Consider the following 25,357-nt stretch of genomic DNA (forward strand, 5'->3'; position numbering starts at 1 on the left):
GCTACCATACAGCTACCGTGGCTTAAAAGCCTTTTTGAAAATTAAATATTAATGTTTATACTGCTAGAAATTCCAGCAATCATAACAAAAGGGCTCTCTCTGACAACTGATAAAGTTTAAAAACTAACTTCGTTTTTTTATGTACAAGTTATAGTATCAACATTATTTTTGAAGAAAATAACTTTTGCTTAAATTTGAAGATCTTTACTTCTTTGTGCAGTTTAAACTGTGTGCCACTTGGCAATACCATTTTCATAAATACTATACAAGCCAACAGTGGCAACAGCCCGAGCACGTAAATGCTGAATGAAGGGAACCAGTTCCCACAGGTTTCTTTTCTTTCTCCCGTTTATTTATATGTGCTGTACATCAATAAAGCAGAGTAGCCTGCATACGCATTAAATTACAGCATGTATTTTTCTTAAATGGAAAAACACTGTGAATGAAAGATGGGGCAGACACAAAGAAAAAGCTCTTTTTTACATTATTGACTAAGGAGGCCTTGCTGGTTACAAGCATAAGTAATACAAACCATCGTCACTTGGTTTACCATTGTGGGCCCTCCTAACTTGCCTCGACTGTAACAGAAGTCCATGTGTATAAATAGGAATATTTTTAAGTCAATCTATTCTTGGTATCTTTGCACAGCTGCTGAAGAGAGTAACAAAGTAGGTCCCTTAACATAAGATAAATTAAGAAGAAGCTCCTGAAGAATAGCCTGTAAGAGCAGCAGTGATTATTTCAGAACTGCTTGAATAGAAAAAAGCAATTCCATATCTGATCCAAGATAGTAAGTCATTTGATCCCCAAACTAAGACAAAGAAAATACCCGTATCTCAAGATAGCAGAAAGGTCATTCTGGTAAGCCTCCAAGCATTACCATACCTGGCTCAGAGAAAGTGTCACTAATATCATCATCTTTGTCATCTTCATAATCCTCTTCCTCCTCTTCCTCCTCCTCATTTTCAGAAAGTTCATGCTCACTCCCAAATCCTTCATCATGGTCCTCATCGTCAGCATCTTCCTCGTCTTCTTCATCTTCTTCAGGACTGCATTTGGTTGGCTGTTCACCCAAGTTGTCGGAGACAAAAAGGGAATAATTGTGCTCTTCTTTTTTCTGGGATGAATCTGAGACCAATGTGCTGGCAGAAAGGCTGCTACTCTCTCCTGCTACAATTGACCCAGGACCCTCCTGGGACAGGGGACTGAGTAATAGTTCCTGGGTTTCTTTAAAAGGCAAAGCTGGAGTGGCATGACCCTGAAGAGGCTCCAGCCCTTTTTTCTCTGGTCTTTTTGCTACTGCACCACAGTAGCAGGTGTTCTCCTTTGCTGCATCTGCGTGAATCTGGCTCAACAAGGGCCGGCTCTGCTGCACTGGGTTGATCTTTACCTTTGCCTTTTTTACATAGTCTTTACATTCAACATGAAAGTTCACCTTTTCATTATGATACATGTTGGTCTTCACCATGATCTGTGTGCTTGAAGTGGGTTTACTTGCTTTTTGGACACAGTCTGACAAAGGGACCTCAGCCTGAAGAGTCTTAGAAGAACACACAGGGGCAGCTGCTCTGCTTGAGATCTTTTTACTAGGGAATGAAGAGGGCAAAGGAGCTTGTTTGACACTGAAAAGTGAATCAGGGTAATAAAGGGAATCAGAAACAGACTGAGAGTCCTCACTATTAAGCTGGGCCAAAGTTGGAGTTTTACTTATGACCTCTTCATCTTGGTAAGGACTAGAAAAGTCATCAAGACCCAAGTAATCCACTTCTTTTGTTCCCCAGATGTCACAGCTGGTTAGTTTGGTATACTTTGTTAAGTCTTCACAGTATGTATCCCACTGTTCCCAGTTTGAGGTTAAAGCACCCTCATTATCCAGGACATCTGTGAAAGACTCCAGATTTTCAATGTCTTTGCAGTCCTCCAAAGAAAGGAAGTTGTCTCTAGGATTCTGTTGATAGTTCATCTCTCTATCCTGAGAAAAGTTAAAAAAAAAAAAAAATCACACACCACATTTTAGGAAAGAAACATTCACCTCCATCCTCACATCCATATATCAAATTGATAAATCAGTACTTGACCTCTGGTCTGTTCTATTTTAAGATAAAGGCTATTTACAGGTCACTTTACCATTCCATACAATATCATTTCCCGGCGCAAGGAAAAAAAAAGGGAAAATATGCCCCTTGGGAGGCTTAGGTATGGTCTAAATATCAAGGGCTCTTGAACTTTACTATAAACACTCTTCCTGAAAAAGCTTTACATTTCCTGATCTTTGACTTAGGATTTGAGGAACTCCTTAGAAACGAGCTTCAATTACAAAGCAAATAATGAAGACCTTACCTTCATCACAGAAGGATCTGTCTTCTTAAATGAGAACTTAATATTGAGACAAAGAGCAAACCAAAGAAGAGTTGAAACTCAGCCACAGAAGGGTATGATTTTCAGTAAGACCTTGTTAACAACACCTGGGCATGGGGACTATATTACTTCTCACAAGTATGATACTCCTCATGAACAGACATAGGATTTTTAAAATAGGTCAGTGAGACTATGCAGTCATTAAAAAGAATGCAGTTTGCAGTTAAGGTCTAATGTACTAACACAAAAGGCTGCTCACCATGAGTCTTTATGTTAAAAGGATTAAGTTACAGAATACCGTATCTACGAATATGTCACCCAACTTAAAATACTCATATATTTATATATGAGCAGAAAAACTCTGTTAGGAGTACCTATCTTTGGGGAGGAAAGTTTGGAGGGTGGAGGTTCAGGAAGGAAACAAGGAAAATTTTCACTTTTTCGGTGTGCTTTTGTTCTGTTTTGATTTTTCCATTTGTTTGGGGCTTTTCTTGTTTTGTTTTTGCTTTTATATGTGTGTCTCTGCGTGTTTTTATGGCTTTAATGAAATACAGCTTACAGACCACAAAATTCACCTATATCAAGTGTACAATTCAATGATTTGTAGTAAATTAGCCGGTTTGTGTACTTAGTTTTAGTTTTTCAGTTTTTATATACTTCCATGTTGCTTAAATGGTATGTAATTAAAATTTAAAAAAAAATTTTTTTAGTACTCTTAGGTGTCTATTTACCTTGAGAATAAGTAATAAGTATACTGTTTGGAATTGCTATTTTTACCTCACATTCTTTGCATCAGATGCTTTGCTCAACGTTATCATTCCTAAATATCCCAGCTGAAGAGCCCGTTAGCAGTTAGGCATATCAAAAAAGCTTCCCATCCTCATCAACAAAAGCTGGACTTATCTAAAGGTAAACTCTCCTCTATTTTCTTTTATGTGTGTGCATGTGTATATGTATAGAATTATTTTTTTATAATTATAATGCATATTTTAAAATTCTAGTATAATTAACATACAGTGTTATTTTAGTTTTAGGTATACAATACAGTGATCCAACAATTCGATACACTACCCAGTGCTCCTCATGGTAATCCCCTTCACCTATTTCACCCATCCCCTCACCCACCTGCCTTCCTTTTACTCTTTTCAATTTTAGCCGTCTAAAATTACTAGACTGACAGTCACGAGAATCAAACTTGACATCCTTTCTCTTTTCAGGCATTTATAAATGAAAAAAAAAAAAAGATACCACAACATTTTTACCCCAAATCAATTAAAGCAGAATCCAAGAAAGTGTTACTTACCAGTTCATACATGAAATCTGGATCTGAACTGTTTGCTAAGAGATCTGTGCTCATCAGAGTCTGTTCTGAAAAGGTGTGGCTTCGAAAGGCATCCCCAAAAGGCGGATCCATTCCGCTTACACTAGGCTACAATAGAGTGATTTTAACTTTAGACAAGTTAAAGACTACTCCAAGGCCAATTTATTAGACATACACCCCACTCCCGTGCCTACTAACTTATTATTTTCAGAATTTTGTATATTTTCTACTTTTTAGTGCATTTAAGAGATTTAATTAGCATTAAATTGTGACCTTAAACTAGGAAAACAATGAAGATGCATTAAAAACAGAAAAAGGAATAGTGGCAACTGTTAATAATATCTAACTTCTAAAAACTGAAGTTTATTTAGCCACTAGAATCAGCCTACACTACTTAATGAGTACTTTTATTCAGCTATATGACATTTCTTCAAATCTATCTCTAACAACACTCCCTCTTCTAACTCCCCGAGTTAGAAGAGTAGAGAATTCTGGCATCTGTAGTGCAACAAGTGCATCCAGGAACGTGATGAAGATAGGAACAGCCAAATATCCAAAAATCCTACTGGTGAGACCAGACACTTGGGCATGAGCTCAGTAACCTTTATCCTGATACCCCACCCCCTCCTGCCAAAAACAATCCTGATTCCAGAAAAGGGTACCATTCATTCTGTAATAAAATTAGGGGGAAAAAACTTGGCACCCAGAGTTGATGCTCCTTTTCTCCATCCCCCTTTTCCATTTCAACATCTATATAAATCACTCCAGAGTGAAGTCAGGACTCACACTCCAAAGTGGCCAAACAAGTGAATGGCCAAACTTTGAAATCTAACTTGGATGAAGGAAGAAGATGGGAAAGAATAAAAATTCTCTCTTTTTTGTCCTTCTGCAAGTTTTTGCTGAAACTTAAAAAAATTATATTAGCCAATTTGCTTGTATTTCTCTATTCATATAGCTTCTTCCTACCACGGACTGGCCTTTTTACACACTCTCCTATCATGTTTTTTCTTCATTGGCACTTCCCAACCCATTCTTTTCTTTCTCTGATTTTTCCCAACCCTACCAGGCCACATGCTCAAAGTAAGTGTTTTATAGCTCTAAATTCAAGTATTCAGTAAAGAGCAAATGAAACTTTGAATGGGGAAGAACTCGAAACGAGTACAGGTAGTCTACTTGGCACAGAGATTGGGGTGGAGACAGGCCCCTGGTTTTAATATCAACCAGCAAATCCCCTTTCTTTGCCTCTGCTGCCTGCCTCTGAGCCTCTGGACAGTCCTACCAAGTTGCTTATTTTCTGTGTTCAAGGTGTAATTCTGCCTGGCCCCACATAAAGCCACCTAAGAGTCCCTGCCCTCTCATTATTTCTAGGCTTCTCCTCAGCACTGAACAAACAGAAAGAGGTAAGGGGGTAAGAACTAACCACTGGAGGGGGACAGGAAGAAGTATGGATGTGCAATGGGGATTAAAAGGGCTTCATGAGGCAGGGCACCTGGGTGGCTCAGTCGGTTAAGCTTCCAACTTCGGCTCAGGTCATGATCTCACGGTTTGTGAGTTCGAGCCCCACGTGGGGCTCTGTGCTGACAGCTCAGAGCCTGGAGCCTGCTTCAGATTCTGTGTCTCTGTCTCTCTCTGCCCCGCCCCCGCTCACACTCTGTCTCTCTCTCTCACAAATAAATAAACATTAAAGAAAAAGGGGGGGCTTCATTAGTTTTTTCAGAAATTGCCTCAAACCAGAGCTAATCAATTCTAAGTAGTTACCATAATATAAATAGATATAATCATTCAGAAATGTTTTCTGGGAGGTGTATGTGTGTATATATATAGAGAGAGAGAGAGAGACACACACACACGGGAACATAAGTGTGTGTATGAAAGAGAGAAAGGTTGAAATATCTCACCATTTCCTCTTAACTACTTTTCAATTCAGTAGGCATACATGCAAAGGAACAAACGGGAAACAGGAAGTAGACACGGAGATGGAAGTGGGCTTTTTGTGGCAGACTGATATTTTCAGGGGAGTTGGGTTAGCCTCCATAAAGCCAGCAGACCTGTCCCCCTTCTAACCAGCTTTTCATTCACCATGTTTCCCATGTCAAGCTCATTACATTTCAAAGTGGTAGCAAAGGAGGAAATAGAAGCAATGGAAGGAAGGACATGTATTCAAAACTAGCTGAGGTGGTAAGTAAAACGTCTTAAAGAGAGCGTTTGTCAAGTTGTGTTAAGATTCAGAGAACTTACAGAATCAATGGTATGGACTTTTCTGCAGTGGGAAAATATAAAACTTTGTACCTACTCTGTTGTAATTTACCTGAGGCATTTCCAAGCCCAGATCCTGTGAGTCCGATGGCAAACTTTTCTTTTTCCTTGTTTGTAAATTCCTTTCCAGCTTTACTTTTAATTTCAAGATCAAAGACGATTTTCACAATAAATGCCAGGTTTTCCCAGAATGCCTTCAATTTCAATGCTTGGATCACTGCTTTTTTTTTTTTTTTTTTTTTTAAGTAATTCTGTGTGAATCTGTCAAACAACAACACAAAGTAACTTTACTGAGTGCCATTAAAAACAAGTTGACCTTTCAAAAATGACATTAACAAAGAACATTTTAAAGGAGTAAGTCTTAGGGTTGCAATTTCAAGAATTTGGTCATTTCTTGGTAGTAACTTTCCTGAAACTCACCATCTCTCTATTTGTTTCTAAAACAGGGTAAGTCAATAACCAACTGGCAACATTAAAAAAAAAACCACCTTGACAAAATTAACTGAGGCCTACCTTTTCCTGTGATTTGAAAGATACCTAATGTTAAATAAAGTTCCCATTCACTTTATGTTCTGTATGAGAAACGATAATGTCTCAACATTTAATTCCATCTGTTGTGTAATTATTACTATGAAACCGATCTACATTTTATATCTCTTATAAATCTACAAGAGTAACGAATAAATAAAGTCAACAACGGAATTTAACACATCATCCTCTGCATTAAATAAAATCACATTCATAACAGCATATGCAACATTATTCTTTGAGTTATAAGTGAAAGCTGTCCTTGAAATGAGAATTATTCCAGTAAGTTTTTTATAACTTATTTAACAACATGTTTATCCTGGGGGGAAACAGGGATTAAGGATTACTCTGCAGAGGGGTTTCAAGGGTTAAATTAAGTAATGATTGCAAATCACCTTGCACAGTGTCTTGACTATGGTGGATTAATTCCCTTTTTCCTTCTCTGTGAAGACCTTAATTATACCCACTTCATCAACTTTTCCTGTCAGTGGTTCTCAAAGCATGATCCTAAGACCAGCAGCATCAGCATAAACTTAGAGATGTGTTAACGAGTGCAAAATTTTGGGCTTCAACCCAGAGCAGCTAAAGCAGAAACTCTGGGAGTGTTTCTTCCAGTTATGTCTTTAACCCTCTAGGCAATTCTGATTCTCCCTAAAATTCTCCCTAAAATTGAGAACTCTTTGCTCTCATTTCTGCCTAGTTGCAGTATTGTTTCTTGGATTGATGTAAAGAAACAATTTAAACTGAGCTGCTCCATAGTTAACACATCTGCACTAGAGGATTAGAATAGTACATTATATCAATTTCAAAGGCCTCTGCTGAACAAATAAGAGACTGTCAACAAGGGATTCAACAATTGGTCCACTTTTTAGATTAATAAATTGACAACCATTTGTATTTCCTGGATCTTTGATGGGCTCTCCCCTCTGGTGGGCTCTCATTCTTACGCTACTGTTCTAGCCTAGAAAACACCATCGAGTGCCCAGACTGGGCCTAGAAACAGAATTAACATCTCAATAATTATGCATCTCAATCCAATGCTACAGTCTAACCAGATTATTCCCTGCTCCTGCCAAAGGCCAGTTCTAGTCCAGCTTCTAATGCAGCCTTCCTTCTGCCTTGGTCCTACTACTGATACATAATCTCAGTCCAAATTCTTCCCTTGATTCCTGTGAGAAACAGGGTCAAGTTGCCTTTTCTAGACCTATTACTTTAGATTCCAAAAAGGAATATGATTCAAATGATGCATTCAACAAACTGGGTTAGTATGGACCTGGGAGACAAGTTTGATACTCTAAAACCTGAAGTTTACCCTTACTAAGCAACAGGGCTGAAGAACTCAAGAAAAACTAAGTTCTATTCAACAAATACTTACTGACGTCTATCAAGGACACCAGCTACCAACAACTTGGTTTATCAGGGAAACACTGGACCAAAAAAGGGCCAAGTTCTAGTCGCAGCTCTCACTTGCAAACTATACAACACTGAGTAGGTCAATCTTTCTAAGCCTCATGTTTCTCATTTCTAGAAAGAAAACACTACTACTAAAAATACTAGTTTCCTGGCCACTGAATTCTCCGAGCCACAAAACCATGTACAGATACAAATACAGGTATATCCCACTTTTTGAAGTTCATGTTATGCCACCTCACTTTTACAAAAGACCTACATCAGTACCAGTTTTTGCTAACTGAAAGAAATCCAGAGCAAACTTTTGTTTTTATGAAAAAAGGTGAAAATAGTGTTAAGCATTTGTTGGGCCCTTATAGAGGCAGTGGCACACCACAAGCAGAGCAGCGAGAGCAGCCTCACCAGCTCCTTTCCTGGGAACCACATTCAGCATCTCAGCATCAAGCTGCCACAGCTTGAACGGTGTCTGTGAGCATCTGTGCTTTATCTACATTTATTTTGCGCTTGTGTTAGCAAGAGTATCCTAAGGTTACCAGGAAACCCTAGGAGAGGTTATTTTTCGGGTCTGGGAATGATCAAAATTTTTCCTCATAATTAATGATAATTGCTTCTCCACCTTATGACATTTCAGCTTACGAAAGGTTTCAGAAGAGCGTTCTAGTTTTGCATAGCAGGAGAAACCTTTTTTTATTTAAAATTTTATTTAAACACTGGACATCAAAACTAGGCTGTCAATGCAATTAGCAAAAAGACCACTTGTTTGGAGCACTTGACAGGAGACCTGGATTCCAGTTTTGATCCCATAATTAAAACTAAACAGTCTAATGACTTTGAACAAGTTATTTAAATTTATGACTGAGCACACCCAGACCGAGGAATTACAATTATTCTCCTTTAACTATGTAACAGGAATGCTATGAGACTTGAATGAGATATTAAGTTAGGATGTACTAATAAAATAAATCTGAAAAGTGATTATTATCAACAGGTATATTTTGCCAATGCTTTATTTTGTTGCACAGTAGTCCATCTCAGAAGCTCAACATTTGTGACAGTTATTGGCAGCAAGGCTGAATGTTTTAAGGACACCAATTCCCAAAGAGAGGGTATCCACCATGTAAAGAGTTGAGCACGCACTCCTGGAGTAAAGGTCCTTAGGTGCTTCTCCCAGTCTCTCGGGTAGCAGCAAACAGGATGGGCGAAGAGCCAATTGTACCCCAAGCAGCAGAACCTCTTTTCAGTAATAAACTCTCTCAGTCTCTAAAACTAATGATCCAAGGTCACAATCAATTATCTTCATTCCCAAGGTTTTCCAAATGCTTCATACCATTCCAAACATTTATTGTGAAACAACTACAAACAAAATTCCCCACCGAAAAGTGGAAGGGGAAAAAAAGAATAAAGATTTCTACACCAATTACCATTGCACAGAATCTTCTGTAACGATACACTGCTCCCAAATCATCTTCTATACTGGGGAGCCATATACAGAGGGTACATTAATGTTTAGATGAGCAAGTAACAAGAGGAAAAGTGTAACAATGGGCTTTTCAGGAGGCCTTCATACTTCTCAAGAATACCCACTATTTTACTCAAAGCTTTGATATTAAAGTTATGTACTTTAAAAACAATTAATTTCTCAACGTGTGACCTGAGGAGTATTTGTTCCAAATGATGTTGAATAGTTACTCAACAAAAGGGTTATGAGGTTTGGAAAACACAACATTAAATAAAACTGTTAATACTACCTTTACGTAGGACTTCTTGCAAACTTTAAGGTGCTAGGTGCTAATGTGCATTATAAATCACCAATAGATGAATAGAGCAGATATCATTTCCCAAACTTACTTGATCTTAAAATCCTCTACCCTGCACTCAAGGGAGACCTCAAGACTAGAGCTTCTTAAACAACACCACCCTAAAGAAAAGGCTAAATTAATTCCCCTAGTTATGAGTTCCTTTTATTCATAGTTCTGGCTCACCAGTTCCCAATATAGTTTTGTGGGCTTTTCAAGGGAGAGAAGACGGTCTTCCATCAGAAATATTTGCCAGTAGGAGTACCTGGGTGGCTCTGTCAGTTATGCATCTGACTCTTGGTTTGGGCTCAGGTCACGATCTCATGGTTCATGGGATCATGCCCGGCACTGGGCTCCACATTCACTGCTTGGAGCCTGCTTGGGATTCTCTCTCTCCCTCTCTACCCCTCCCTCACTTGTGCTCACTTGCTCCCTCTCTCTCAAAATAAATAAGCTTTTTTTAAAAAGAATCATTCGCCAACATTTCCTGTACCTGGGTCTGTTCAGAACTATTCAACAACATCTTCTAGGCACAGGAAGATACCGTTAGCAGAAAATTAGCTCTCTGAAGCAATGTGATGGGGTCCAGGACAGGCCACCCCAAAATATGCCACCCTGGTATATTATTTTTAATTAAAGTTACTCAACAAAGAGCCAGTACAAGAAAGATACTCTGACCCTCTTCTGTCCCCCTGAAAGCAGGAAATAAAGTCTTCATGTCGAAGACTCTCCCTGCACCTGGGAGATAGAGGCATACTTATTGCCAGAGATAGGCAATTCAGGGCCAAGAAGGTTGTATAAATAAACCTTGTTATCTCTTCATTAATTTGCTATCCCAAGCCCAACCATCTTTGTCTTATCAACTCTTAACAGATTTATTGTTCCTTTGTCTAAAAGGTATAAAAGCTGCCTGCTTTGGTTACTTCTTTGAACCTCTTACTTCTTTGAGCTCCTATACATATGAAATTAATTTTTTTTCTCCTGTTAATCTGCCTTGTGTCAATTTAATTACATAAGACCAGCCAAAGAACCTACAAGGGAAGAAAGAAAAAGTTTCCCTCCCCTACAAATGAGATGGACCAAATGACTGATTTATGAGCATTTACCACTTTATCGAAGACAACCACAGCTCAGTATCTTTCATAGCCCTTTTTACCAAGTCTTTCCCTAGGTTTTCTCAGTACTCCACTTGAAAATACGTTGAGGCTTACTATGTACGTCAGGCAAGACAAAAAGTGAATGTGAAGTAAGATGATAGGTAAGGCCAAAGGACTTTCACAAAAGCTCATCCCTCGGATTGCTCAAACCACTAATCCAAACTTAAAAAGCCAAACTGAAGAGCTGACTGCAGGGGCCCAGGCAGCTTACACATATCCAAGAGCCCCTAAATTGTGCCCCCTCTGAACCTGAGGGTTTCACGTGATTCCTGAGAGTCCACATATGTCTAAAAGGCTAAAAATATAAATGAATTTATAAATGAAAATATCTTATAAAAAAGCAGATACTATATGTGATGGTCAGAATCCCTAGAGCTCCCCTTTTATGGCACTAACTTGGGTCACTGCTCCCTCTTGGTTAACCCGAGGGAACTGATTCCTCACACGTGGGAGGTAGCATTTCTGAGTTATCCAACACTCATCAGAGTAGAGGTCAAAAGCTTTCTGACACACCCATTAGGATGGTTATTACCCAAAAACCAGAAAATAACAAGTGGAGGATATTGAGGAGGATATGGAAAACATTGGAACCCTTGTGTAATTGCTGGTAGGAATGCAAAGTGGTGCAGCTGGGAATCTCTAGCAGTTCCTCACCAAGTTAAACATGAATTCATACGATCCAGCAATTCCACATCTGGCTACATATCCAAAAGAACTGAAAGCAGGGACTCAAACAGATACACATACACCCATTTACACAGCAACATTATTCACAATAGCCAAAAGGTGGGAACAACCCTAACCAGCCATCAACAGATGACTGGATAAACAAAATGCGGTAACACACACACACACACACACGCACACACACACACACACACACACACACACACACACGTAGTAATACATACAACGGAACATTCAGCCATACAAAGGAATGAAATTCTAATCATGGATGAACCTTGAAAACATGATGCTAGGTGAAATAAACCAAACACAAAGGGACAACTATTATATGATTCTACTTATATGAGGTAGCAGGATGGGCAAATTCATGGAACAGAAAGTGGAATAGAGGTTACCAGAGGCTGGGAGAGTTATTGTTTGATGGGTACAGAGTTTCTATCTAGAATGAGGAAAATGTTCTGGAAACAGTTACACAAGAGTGTCAATGTACTGAATGCCAACGAACTCTACACTTGAAAACGGTTTAAATGGCCAAATTTGTTTTATGAAAAATACTTAAAAATTTTTTGAGGTAAGAAATGCCAACACATTTACATTGTTAAGTAATTCACATACCATGGTTTATTTTAATATTCCCTAATCTTTGCTGGTTCGTGCTCATCATTTCTTTCATGTGTGCAGAGTTTCTGGGTTCTCTCTGTTATCTTTCAACTGTGCTAGATCCACAATTCTAAGATGTGGCTCACTGTCCTGACCCCCTAATTTAAATAAACCATTTTTCCTGAAGCTTAATCCCCAAGTAAAAATGAAAGAAAGGAAGGAGAGCGGAGGAAAGGGAAGAAGGAAGGAAAGAAGGACCACCGACTTGGTAATTGAAGTTTATACAGTGTGTATGTCCCACGGGATTCCCCATGGGACAGTTCATCAGTTTGCCCAAGCTCCTTAGCAGACCAGGACCCATGAGCCACATTCCATCCATCCTGCCATACTTCGTATGTCCCACTCAACAATTCCTTTTGAAAACTATGCAGTAGAATAGTGAACAAAATAGTTCTATGGAACAAAACAGTTCTTCAGATGCTTACTGAATCAAGTCACTACCTGTTTCATGGCACAGCAGAAATCAGAGATCCACTAATCTCCAAACCATTAAGGGAGCATACACTGCCTATGCCAGGAACACATGGGGCAAATGGTGGTGGCTACATTCTCCCTTTATCGTGTAATATAAATCCCATGAACACACTGCAAGTAAACTGCTATTCTCTACCTTCCAACAGCAGTTCTCTGGACTCCAAAATATAGAAAACAGGTAACACTTCACACTAAATGGTTATACTTTATGTCTGGAATTATTAGCAAAAGACCCCCATTATTTATTTTCCAAACCTTGCTGCTGCTGGTGTTTAAGGAAAAGAGCAGGGTAAAGAGAGAGAAGACGTATCTTTTCCCTCATATTGAGTGAGAAAAGATCATTTTCCTAGCCACGTAGTACCTATCATGACCCTATATAAGCAGATGTAATCCTTCTACCGTAACACTTTGTAAACTTTTTTTCTTAATTTTTAATTTTTTTTTAATGTTTATTTATTTTTGAGACAGACAGAGTACGAGCAGGGGAGGGGCAGAGAGAGACAGAGAGAGACAGAATCCGAAGCAAGCTCCAGGCTCTGAGCTGTCAGCACAGAGCCCAATGTGGGGCTCCAACTCATGGACCGCAAGATCATGACCTGAGCTGAAGTCGGATGCTTAACCAACTGAGCCGCCCAGGTGCCCCATTTTGTAAACTCTTTATTCCTGGGTAAATCCGATAGTCCCCTTTTATCCTCACATTCAGAGAGTTTTAAAAATATGGATATTTTAATTAAAATAATTACATTTTACTGAGAATCCTGAGGAGTTAAGAAAAGATACTACATCTCAAAAATGATCTCTCCCTGAAATACAGTTTTGGAGGAAGACACAAGACCTCTCAGAATTTTATTCAATTCCTTTCCAAAGGCTCCTGCCCAACTTTAATCTTTGACCTACAGAAACATGGGAGCTTACTTAAAACCCTTTGGGATCCAAAAAGAAAGACCATTAAAGCAGGTGTCTGGATCGACGTGAGTTAAACAGGAAGAGCTACTTTTTATTTCTCTTTTTAATTTTTTTAAATGTTTATTTTTGCGACAGAGAAGAGACAAAGTGTGAGCAGGGGAGGGGCAGAGAGAGAGGGAGACACAAAATTCGCAGCAGGCTCCAGGCTCTGAGCTGTCAGCACAGAGCCCAACGTGGGGTTTGAACTCATGAACCGTGAGATCATGACCTGAGCCGAAGTCGGATGCTTAACCGACTGAGCCATCCAGGCGCCCCCAGGAAGAGCTACTTTCTGTTTCTAAAAACTATTAACTACAAGATATTAGGGGCCTTCTGAAGCATTGAAACCTGTCAATTAAGTTGTTCAGAGCACAAGAATAAGAGTATGGGACAGTTTTTGACAGAACTAAAGAATGCATTTCTAACCCCAGCCACATTTGGTTACCACTGGCAACAAAATATTCACAAGTTTATACCTGTATCACTGTTTACAGACAACAGGCACGTTGCTATACCCCGTCATTTGATAAAACAAGTTGGTGAAGTAGTTAGGGTACATATTAACATCACTGCCATGCCCTAACCTCTGTCCAACCATTTTTACATTAATAAAAAAAGTCCAGCAAGGATAAGGGATTTATCTGAGGTCATTTAGTAAATGGCTCTGTGCAAACCTATCATTATAGAGACTGTCTCGTTCAGTGCATCTCCAGAAGACTTCCGAATCCACACCTTCAGCCTAAATATGTGAATGCACGAGCCCTACCTTCTGAGAACCAGGTATTTCCATGTTCATTCACATCCCATGACCTCAGACACAGCATGTCACCTTCCTATCCAAACATTTCCATTCTGTCAGCAGTACTACCACTCTCAGACATCCAGGCATGGAACACTGATCTCAACCCTCTTTTCTTCCTCCTCAAGTCTTTGTTAAATCATGCCAGTTCTCTTAACAAAGATACACGGACAACTTACCTTGTACCCAGCACACAGGCATCTGTTCATCTTTGCCTTTCCCACTTTCTCAACTCTTACTTGTGCCTCATCGTTTTATATTTACCATTCCAATAGTTGCCCTACAGACCTTCCTGCTGCCCTAGAGACCTTCCCCCCTCTCTCCAGTTCTTATGTCCCACTGTATTTTCTCCCTAAACCACCACTTTGTATTAGCATTGTGCTCAAAAATTTTCATCAACTCCCAGAAATGTCTTGGATAATGTTCAAAATACTCAGATACAATGAAACTACCTTTCCAATCCCATCTTCCACTACCATTTTATAACACTAATATTAGCTTGATCTTTCAATTCCATCAAACCCTTGAGGTACACACAATCTCACTTCATTCCACCAGGAATTTCCAACAGTGAGGCTCTGGCCTTTTATGCCTTTGCTCATAATGGCTTTTCTCTTCCTCCTCCTCAATCCCTTGTCTCCACTATCAGATCGTAAAATCTTTGAGAACGACCATCTCTATTTCACAACAGTGCCAAAAGCAATGCCTTTCCCAGGACAGGCATCCAGACAAGAGCTGACGGACAATGAATGGGAAATCCCCTAAGATCACAGGTCTTTCTGGATAAGGAGTCAGAGGTGCAACTTTCTTTACATACAAAGAAGTCAGTCATTTAGTATACAATTGACCCTTGGATCATGGGTTTGAACTGTGTGGGTCTACTTATGCATAAATGTTTTTCAATAAGTACAGTACTGTAAAAGTATGTTCCCTTCTTTATGATTTTAAGAACATTTTTTTCTCCAGCTTACTTTATTGTAAGAATACAGTATATAATATATACAACATACAAAATACGTGTTAATCAATTGTTTATGTTATCGGTAAGGCTTCTTGACAACAGCAGGCTATTAATAGTTAAATTTTGGGAGAGTCAAAAGTTACACATGGTTTTCAACTGCATGGGAGGGGAAGGTTAGTGCCCCTGACCCACATGATATTCAAGGGCACTGTATATTTATTGATCTTTTATGTGCTCTGAAGTTATCTAGTAGTAGCTTGTTAATTTGAGTCTTGAATCACTGTAGTGTCATATAATAAAAATATTTTAAATTGTACTCCTGAATTTTCTTTTACACAACCAGGAAAAGTATTATTTGAATTCCAGTCAATTCTGAAGACCAGAGAGAATTCTTCTTTAGTGAGGAGAGGGAAGAGGAAGGAGTAGGATTAAATTTTATTTAAACCAACTGAATTAAGGCACTGGACTGATACATGTTACACTGTTCTGTCTCTTCCCACTCTCATTTTTAATTAAAACAAGATATTTTTGCAGGTTAAACGCTGAAATTTTAAAGAATCCTTTCGTTTTCTGAGCTCTTCAGCAGAACTACAAAGTGTAAAAAGGAACCCGCAGGATTAAAGGTCGTAGCATAGAAACAGACAGTGGTGTAAGCAAACACGCTTGAACCATCCTGCAAGATTCCAGCAGAACAACCATCACGAGACACGCTGGACATACCCTAACAACTCTAGCACTCATTATCAGCGATCTGGGCTCTTCTTCAAACTTCGTTTCCTCCCTCCTTTCCCAGATTGGACACTTTTGAAAAGTAGCAAAAATATATACAACAATTTTGAAATCCTCTTCAAATTCTATTGTGTGAAATGAGCTACACCACTGGCACAAGACTACAGAACAGCAGGTACAGGGGTTATGGGCATAAGGCTACAAAGAGGTTGTGAATAGTTTTTTGCAGTCTTTTCTTTCAACACTGAGAAAGACTGGCTCTTTGGCTCTAGTACTCCAAAGGCTTGCTCTGCGAGAAGCAAACTCTAGATTCAAAATAAAAGTTTCTGCTTTATGAGTATTTGGAATTTCATTCTAGATTCTTACTTGGCTTCTTTTATTTGTAAATACAAGAATTCCCCATCTCACTTTGCAGGGATTTTGTGATTCACATTAATATGTGCCCTGGCACAAAACAGATAAATAGCTACTCAATAAATTGTGGCTATTTTTTATTCTAAGATTTCTTCCTTGTTATAAAATAATCCTGGGGCGTTGCAGCTACTTAAGGTATACACCCAAACTCAACTCAGAGTCCTAGATTGTCTAAATTCCACACTTAATTATCACAAAAACTCAACTGCTTGGCACTAGGATGTATAAGGTATACACAGGCAACACAGGTCATTTAACATCCTTGTCCTGGTTTATGAGGGTCAGTGTCAATTATGCTGGTTTAATCAGCAAAAGAATCTTTGGATTTACAAAGTAATTCATAAAGCTGCCAGCTAGTCATCTCTGTACACAATAAAGAGCTGGCAGGGCACCTGGCTGGCTCAGTCGATAGAGTGTGACTCTTGATCTCTGGGTTGTAAGTTTGAGCCCTACAGTGGGTGTAGAGATTACTTAAAAATAAAATAAGGGCAGCTGGGTGACTCAGTCAGTGGAGCTGCCGACTGCGGCTCAGGTCATATCTCACCGTTAGCAAATTCGAGCCCCAAATTGGGCTCCCTGCTGTCAGCACAGCCTGCTTCGGATCTTTTGTCCCCCTTTCTTTCTGCCCCTCCTCCTCCCACCCCCGTGTGCACATGTGCTCTATCAAAAATAAACAGTTAAAATAAAGAAAGAAAAGAAAAGAAAAACACAACAATAAAGAACTGGCAAGTAGGGGTGACCGGGTGGCTCAATCAGTGGAGCATGTGACTCTTGATCTCAGGATTGTAAATTCAAGCTCCACAGTGGGTGTAGAGATCACTTAAAAAAATCTTAAAAAAAAAAAAAAAACTGGCAAGAAAATTACAAGAGGGAAAGGCTTTCTTCAGAGAGATTATAGCTCTAATTGTCCAATTACATACAGTTTATCTTTTTTATAGTTATATTAGTTTCACCATAGATTATGGGTAACTCAAGAGAATGGACTTAACATTTAAAACTTATCTTTTTTTTTTCAACGTTTATTTATTTTTGGGACAGAGAGAGACAGAGCATGAACGGGGGAGGGGCAGAGAGAGAGGGAGACACAGAATCGGAAACAGGCTCCAGGCTCTGAGCCATCAGCCCAGAGCCCGACGCGGGGCTCGAACCCACGGACCGCGAGATCGTGACCTGGCTGAAGTCGGACGCTTAACCGACTGCGCCACCCAGGCGCCCCTAAAACTTATCTTTATATCCGTAATACCTTACACAGTTCCTAATAAATACACACAGTCTATATTATACTTGTCTCAATAGGGTTCAGAATAAACCAAAGGAGATGGACTATCTCAATTGCCAGGAAAACAGAACTTTGAATAGAATGAGCCACTATCAAAGAAGTACCAAAAGTAAAAAGAATCTGATCCCACCCTCCCATCAGACACTCAGAATTCTGATAATCCTACCAGAGAAAAGAATGAAATTCATTTATAGTAATTCATTCGTTTTTCACTGGGGAGGTTGGACAACCACAAGTTATTATGCTAAGCTACTAGGGAGCAGGATCCTACCAAGTTCACTCTACCAGGAATATACACAATTTAAAACAAACACAAAGTTAACTGAAGATTTAAAACAAAGGTCTCCAACTGGAGCCACAAATCAATGCCTACATACGGGTTTTGTTCGGCTCACACAATGAAAAACATTAAAATGAAAAAATTAAAATGAAAAAAATTAATTAAAAAAATTTAATTTTAACTACCAGCATTTAAATTGGAAATTTCATATAAAATTTCTGAATCCTGTTAACAAATGCCACTCTCTTGGGGGGGGGGGTAGTCATTGGGTACATATTTCCAGCAAGATCACTTGAACTGAATCACTCAAACTGAAATGAGTTATCCCTTTAAACTGGCCTGTGCTCTCCAGCTTGCTCCAATCTCTACCAATCGCATTTTACAGATGAGGTATCTAAGCTAACACATTGCCAAAAACCACAGCACAAGCAAAAAGTCTGTTTGTGAATACAGTTAACTCCAGGACTTTTACTCGTAAGCATTCTGCAACTGGACCTCCAAATCAAAGACAGTTAATGATAAAAGAAGTATTTAAAAGATCTGCGCATGAATGTTTATAGCAGTTTTATTCACAATGGCCTAAAATCTGGAAGCAAACCCAAAATGGATGGACAGATTGTGGTACATCCATACAGTAACAAGTACTCAACTGATACTTGAAATGACATGAAATCTCAAAAGCATTATGTTAAGGAAAAGCAGACAGACTCAAAAGACAACACATTCTATGACTGCATTTAAATGAAATTCCAAGAGGGGCCTCTGGGTAGCTCAGTCAGTTAAAGGTCCCACTTCAGCTCAGGTCACACTCTTGTGGACTGTGGGTTTGAGCTCCATGTCAGGCTCTGGGCTGACAGCTTGGAGCCTGGAGCCTGCTTCAGATTCTGTGTCTCCCTCTCTCTCTGCCCCTCCCCCCTCTGCGCGCGCGCGCGCGCGCGCGCGCACACACTCTCTCTCAAAATAAACATTAACAAATAAATAAATGAAATGAAATTCCAGGAAGAGAAAACTATAGTAATAGGAAGTAAATCAGTGATTGGGGGCCAGAGGTGAAGCAGGGTCATGAGGGAACTTTTTGAGAATGTTCTGTTATCATGACTGCAGAGGTAATTAGATGACTGCATACATTTGTCAAAACTAAAAATTAGGTGAACTTTATTTTATGCAAATTATACCGCAATAAAGCTGACTTAAAAAGAGGTGTTTAGAAAATACTATAAAACTACAGAGAAGAGTACTATCATCTCTACTTGGGTAATTTTGGGAAAACGTCAGGAAAAGGTGATATATGAATTGGATCTCATCATAGAATAATTTTAAGGTGCATAAGAGATAGAAAACAAAACCTGTAAGTGATTATATTCTGCATTGTAACCTATGAGAAATGGCATCTCTGAATACAAAGAAAATGCTTCATAAAAGGAAATTCATAGAGATGGATAATCAGTACTTGGATAGGTGTCAAAGACAAGTTGATTTCACAAGACTTCCCAAAAGGAAATCAACTCAGACATATATTACTGCTCAAATGCAAAATAAGCAGAAAGAAAATGCGTGAAAGTGTTTTTGTTTTTAAATAAAGCAAAATGAAAAGGAAAAGCAAGAGTCAAAAAAAGGTGAAAAGAAACTCAAAGGGAATAAAGAAAGGGATGCAAGCAAGGAGGTAAAATAAAGGCAAGAGACACATTTGGTCAGAATAAAAGGTATGTTGGTACTGACAAACTGTAAGAGAGAAAGGAGATATGTTAGATCTTGATGAAGGACTAAAAGAAAAACTAACAACTATGGGGAAAGAGAGCATCTAATCAAAGTCAGAGCTACAGAGAAAAGAGACCAGAGACCTGGCAGTAGAGAGCAGGCCCAGAAGTAGAGAACAAGGGGAAAACAAAAAAGCACTTTCCTCCTAAATCTCACCAAGTAGTCTCCTCCCCTTCCATCTATCCCCTCTCCATGACCCTGCCTTAGGCGAAGCCTTCTCATACCCAAGCCTATCCCACAAATTGCATACATCATCTTTCATTTTTTTAAGTAGGCTCTACACCCAACGTGGGGCTTGAACTCTTGAACCCAAGATCAAGAGTCACATTCTCTACCAGCTGAGCCAGGTGCCCCGCATACCCCTTTTATACCTCCTTGACTGGACTCGAATGCTTCCTTTGCTGGTCTTCAAAACTCAGTTCGGGGGCACCTGGGTGGCTCAGTGGGTTAAGTGTCTGACTTCGGCTCAGGTCATGATCTCACGGTGGTCTGTGGGTACGAGCCCTGTGTGAGCTGACAGCTCAGAGCCTGGAGCCTGCTTGGGATTCTGTTTCCCTCTCTCTCTGCCCCTCCCCTGCTCGCGCGCGCGCATTCTCTCTCTCAAAAATAAGTATTAAAAAAAACCAAACCCAGTTCAAATAGACCTTTTCCGTGAAGTTTCTCCAACTTTCACAGGCAGAGTTAGTAGTGCCTCTTCCATATCTTCAGAACATGTTGTTCTAAATGCTATCCTGTTGAACTGCAATGTCTGTCTCCTCTATTAGTCTATGAGCAACTCCAGTAGAGCATTCAATAGGAAGGATGAAAACCCTTACTAAAAAGCATTTAAAAAAACTGTGAAGTCTTTTTACAAGTAGGAAATTTTATACATCTTATACATCACAAGTAGGAAGCTAGAAGCCTTGCTGTTTAAAGGGATTCTACAGTGAATCTTTTGAACAAGAGCCCACATGGCCTACCCCTACTTCCTCCCCATACCATAAAGGACCCTTTTGCAGTTTTATTTTCTTTTAACTGGCCCATGGTCAACTTTTTTTTTTTTAACATATTTTTTTAAGTTTATTTATTTTGAGAGAGAGAGAGAGAGCATTCAAGCAGGGGAGGGGCAGAGAGAGAGAATTCCAAGCAGGCTCCACGCTGTCAGCACAGAGCCTGACACAGGGCTTGATCACACGAACCATGAGATCATGACCTAAGCCAAGATCAAGAGTTGAACACTTAGACTGAGCCATCCAGATGCCCCTTAAAGTCTTATTTTTGTAATGCTTTAAATTTCCAGTGAATGGCAAAAACATAAAGAGAAGGCAAACTGCATCAGGAATAGTGTGTAGTAGTCAAAGAAGGAATTTCCTCTCTGAAATAAAAAATAAAAAAAAAAAGCACCTTAAACCCTCAAAGGCAGAACATCATATACTAAAGAAAATAAGTGTACAAAAAGAATCTGAAGAAAACTGGAGGGAACAAAATCAGCACGCTCATAATGCTTTCACAGGGAAACTGTCAAAGTCAACACCCAAGGATAAATAAGTAAAACATGACTTTGTAACAAAATATGTAAAAGTGGGTTTGGTGTTAAGAGGACAGAATAGCAGAGGGAAAAAAATGGACAGAATAGGAGGATGATCAGAATTGCTGGGAATCAGTGGGAAGATGAGCAGTTTAGAAAGTCGTTTAGGGAGTAAAGTTCCGTTTTGGAAGAAAGGTCATGAACTGGTGAAAAAGCATATAAGGCTTGGCTGGCAGAGGAACGGGATGGTACTGCAGTCACCAAGTAGCACTGCAGTCCCCTGCAACAAACTCTGAGTCTAACTGTCCCCACTGGGATGAACCAGACTTAGTAGCAAGAACGATTTTACAGTGCTTCCCCCAGACAAGGAACACTGCTATACAGATGAACAATTATCACAAACCTCTAAGAAATAAGAGGTTCCACTCACATTTGCCAAACACTCAGAGACCAAGTGTGCCAAGAGCTAATGACAAACCCAAAGGACAAGGCACAGGGGTTTTATGTGTGTGCGCGTGCATATCCGTATGCATGCGTCTAGAAGGAATATTCAACAAATTGAACTAATAGAATGTATCTGAAAAAATTTTTTAAGAATTCAAGAGATTTTAAGACATCATCAAAATAGCTTTTACATAAACTTTCTTAAAAGGTCAATTGTTAAGTGAAATAGATGGTGATTAATTCCTCCCTTCCAACTAAGCCCAACATCTCTACCAATAGCAAACTGACTTACTGCCTTCCAGATAAGCAATCTTTAGCAATTCACTCATTTATTTAAATTTTTTTAATGTTTATTTATTTTTGAGAGAGAGAGGGAGAGAGAGAGAGAAAGAGAGAGAGAGAGAAAGAGAGAGAGTATGAGCCGGGGAGGGGCAGAGAGAGAGGGAAACACAGAATCCGAAGCAGGCTCCAGGCTCTGAGCTGTCAGCACAGAGCCTGATGTGGGGCTCAAACCCACGAACTGTGAGATCATGACCTGAGCTGAAGTTGGATGCTTAACCGACTGAGCCACCCAGGCACCGATTTACTCATTTAATTAAACAGTTCACAAGCACTAAAAGATGTTGGGCACAGGGTGAGGCACTGGGGATATAGAAATAAAGAGGCAGACTCTGATCTCAAGTTGCTCACCAGGTAGATGAGATAAATGAGTAGATAAACACTGTAGAGTAGAACAAGTACTAATAAAGATAAATTGAGAGGCAATTAAACTATGAGAAAAAAAACCAGAAGAGAGATTTGAGAGGTGGTTCCAAGCAGCTGGAAGTATTAGCATATTCAAAGTAGAAAAGCTTGGGAATATAGTAACTGACACTTTCCCAATCCCACTGTGAGACAGAAAATATTAATCTCTCCCATCACAAATTAATAAACTGGATTACCCACAGTCACCCAGGCAAACAACAGGTAAACTAGAAAAAAGATTATAGGCCACATGATGCTTATCAATTTTAAGAGATCAATATATTCTCCTTTCTCAACTGTCATGCTCGCACTTGAAATCCAGTTCAAGTCAACAAAACTGGAGAAATACTACACAGAAACTAAGCAAAAAGCCACCCATGAGAAAATTAAGTATATGCCTGTGTAGTATTTTTAGGTTTTGGCATCTCGGCTTCAGTGGGCACTTAGCACCACTTGACGTTTTCCAAGGAAGGGAAGGGGTAGCAATCTGTACGTTTTGGGGTCTTGTGTGAAAAAGTACCCAACCCTATTTAGGTAATTTCACAAACATCTCAGGCAATGGCACTATCAGTGTGGCTTCCAAATTAACTGCACGATGTATATAAGAGCTAAGTGTGTGGACGATTCACTGACATCTCTTCAAACAGCTATACACAGTTTTATTAGGCATGATAACCTAAATGCACTTTTAGGTATCAATAGGACCATACTCTTGACTGTATTAAGGTTCTTAGGTATCATACCCTAAAAAGCAAAATCTTTTCAATCAGAATGCATCTCTAAAATAAATAGGACTTAATATTCCAACATTTGCTTTAAAATGTCTTTTCAGGAAAACATCTATCCACAAATGATATAAAAATATAGAATACAATGCTCCCATGTGCTCTTATTCTAAAAGTTCTTCAAGAGATACGTACATTCTACAAGTGTTCCAATTACTACTTTTGATGCATGTTCATATAGGCTGCAATATCTAGACATCTAAGTAATTAAAACCCAGTGACTGATATCTTAGAACAGAGGTTGACAAACTACAACCTTCAACCACAACCGGCTCGTGTAAATAAATCTTATTACAATACAGCCCCAAACAAATTGTCTATGGCTGTTCATGCAATTTGCAGAGCTGAGTAGTTGGGCCAGAGACTACATGGCCCACAAAGCCTACGTATTTACTAATTGACCCTGAACAGAAAAAGTCTGTCAACCCCTATCTTAAAATCATCAGACTAATGACCCGACAAATTATGTCGCCTAAGAGTTTACCTAGCCTGGATGATGAACTACTGAATACAATGAAAGAGAATTCTTCCCCAAAACATCCAAGTCAAAACCCACAGGGAAGCAAACCTCTGCTGATTCATTCCAAGTCATATAATTGTCAATCTTGACTAAAAACTAAACTTTCAAAGCAAATGGTGGATTCAACTCTTAATCTTTTAAAAGCTGTGTTACATTAATAGAATAAACATACAAACTTACTGACTTTCACTGTCACTTGTATAGTTAACCACCACCAGGGAACCATGCAAGTTATTCTTTTACTCCTTAAGCTGGCATCCAAGAGCCCACACACAGTGAACCAGTAAACAAAATAGGCCATAATCTTTCTAAGTTTGCTTTCACCTGTCACGACAGAGAATGGGATGGTAAGTGGAACATCCAAAATCTCTTCTTCTGGATGTATTCAGCCTCTTCTATGCTTACTAGTCTAAAAATCCCAAAGTTGGTATGTAAGTCATAGGGAAGAATCAAGTTAAGTCCTGCTGGATCTATTTGCCATTCTTCATTTATTTTATCTAAGTAAGCACTAGGCCCAATGTAGCGCTTGAACCTGACCCCGAGATCAAAAGCGGCATGATCTACCCACTGATCTAGCCAGGCACCCCTCTTTATGCCATTCTTCAAATAAGAGAAAAAAAAAAAAAAAAAAAGCTAATACTTTCTTTGCTATAAAAGTTGTATTTAAGAACTGACGTCTGTTAAAAAATCAGGGATTACATTTTTACATATCATTCTTAACAGTACTGAGTCTATCATGTCCAATTAATACAGAAATTGACAAATCATTTATTTACCGATTATTATTATTCTCCAGTTACAATAGGAGATAAGGCCTATTGGTAAATACAGACAACTCTTGAATAGCCTCTGCTTGATACCCTAAGTGTTTACCCAAAGATGCATCAACACGCAGCCTGGTACCCTCGACAATACCAGTGCAGTTACAGGTTGTAAGGTGACGTGAACATAAATCTAAATCAAGCATTCATAAGGCGACGGGATGCCAAAATAACCAGGAAACAAAGTAAAATAACTGATTTTCTAACTACTCATACCATCTCCCCCCTTCATCTTTGGTGCTTCCCTAGCTATTTGGGATAAAAAGAAAACGGGGGGAAATATTTAACAGTACAATCAAGTGACAACCAGTTTACCACAGATGACCAGATTTACACAAAAGTCTTCTCCTCTGCTTTTTAAAAAGGAAGTTAAGTCAGATCTTGATCCTATTCCTCACCTGCAGGATATTCAGAAGACAAACTCCTAAAGAGCCTTCAAATGTAAATAATTTTCTGAAGGCTGTTTTCTCATGAAATTGATTCACGTGAGCTACAGATTTATGTTAGCAGGAGGGGCAAATTACTCCTAAGACTGGACAAGCAAGTGCGGGGGCGATCTTCAGAAGGTACCCTGATGAAAACATGGAAACCCCACCCAGCTCTTAACTTTCTCGGCTTTTTCTAGTCCCGGCTTCTGTGCAAAATCCAGAGAAGCAGAACTTCCTCCTCACTGCCTGCCTCTATCTGAGGCCTTGTGCCGAAATTCAGACCGCTAGTTATCCAA

At 39.3% G+C, this 25,357-nt stretch overlaps 1 protein-coding gene across 3 annotated transcripts in view; it reads right to left on the bottom strand.

The window, feature by feature from the left end:
- The window catches only part of CREBRF (CREB3 regulatory factor), a 57,390-nt gene that overhangs the window by 30,658 nt on the left and 1,375 nt on the right, over positions 1–25,357 (bottom strand). For 2 of the 3 annotated variants that reach the window (XM_027034627.2, XM_027034637.2), the window contains exons 2-4: positions 5,988–6,196; positions 3,662–3,787; positions 886–1,972 (exon numbers count right to left, since the gene is read on the bottom strand). In XM_027034627.2, the coding sequence (XP_026890428.2) occupies positions 886–1,972; positions 3,662–3,787; positions 5,988–5,996 (1,222 nt within the window). In that variant the 5' untranslated portion in view covers positions 5,997–6,196. Of the gene's footprint in view, positions 1–885; positions 1,973–3,661; positions 3,788–5,987; positions 6,197–25,031; positions 25,345–25,357 lie in introns of those variants that run through there. The other variant, XM_015072696.3, reaches the window with a different exon arrangement.

The sequence above is a fragment of the Acinonyx jubatus genome, chromosome A1 (assembly GCF_027475565.1).
Source record: "Acinonyx jubatus isolate Ajub_Pintada_27869175 chromosome A1, VMU_Ajub_asm_v1.0, whole genome shotgun sequence".
In the NCBI taxonomy this organism is placed as follows: domain Eukaryota; kingdom Metazoa; phylum Chordata; class Mammalia; order Carnivora; family Felidae; genus Acinonyx; species Acinonyx jubatus.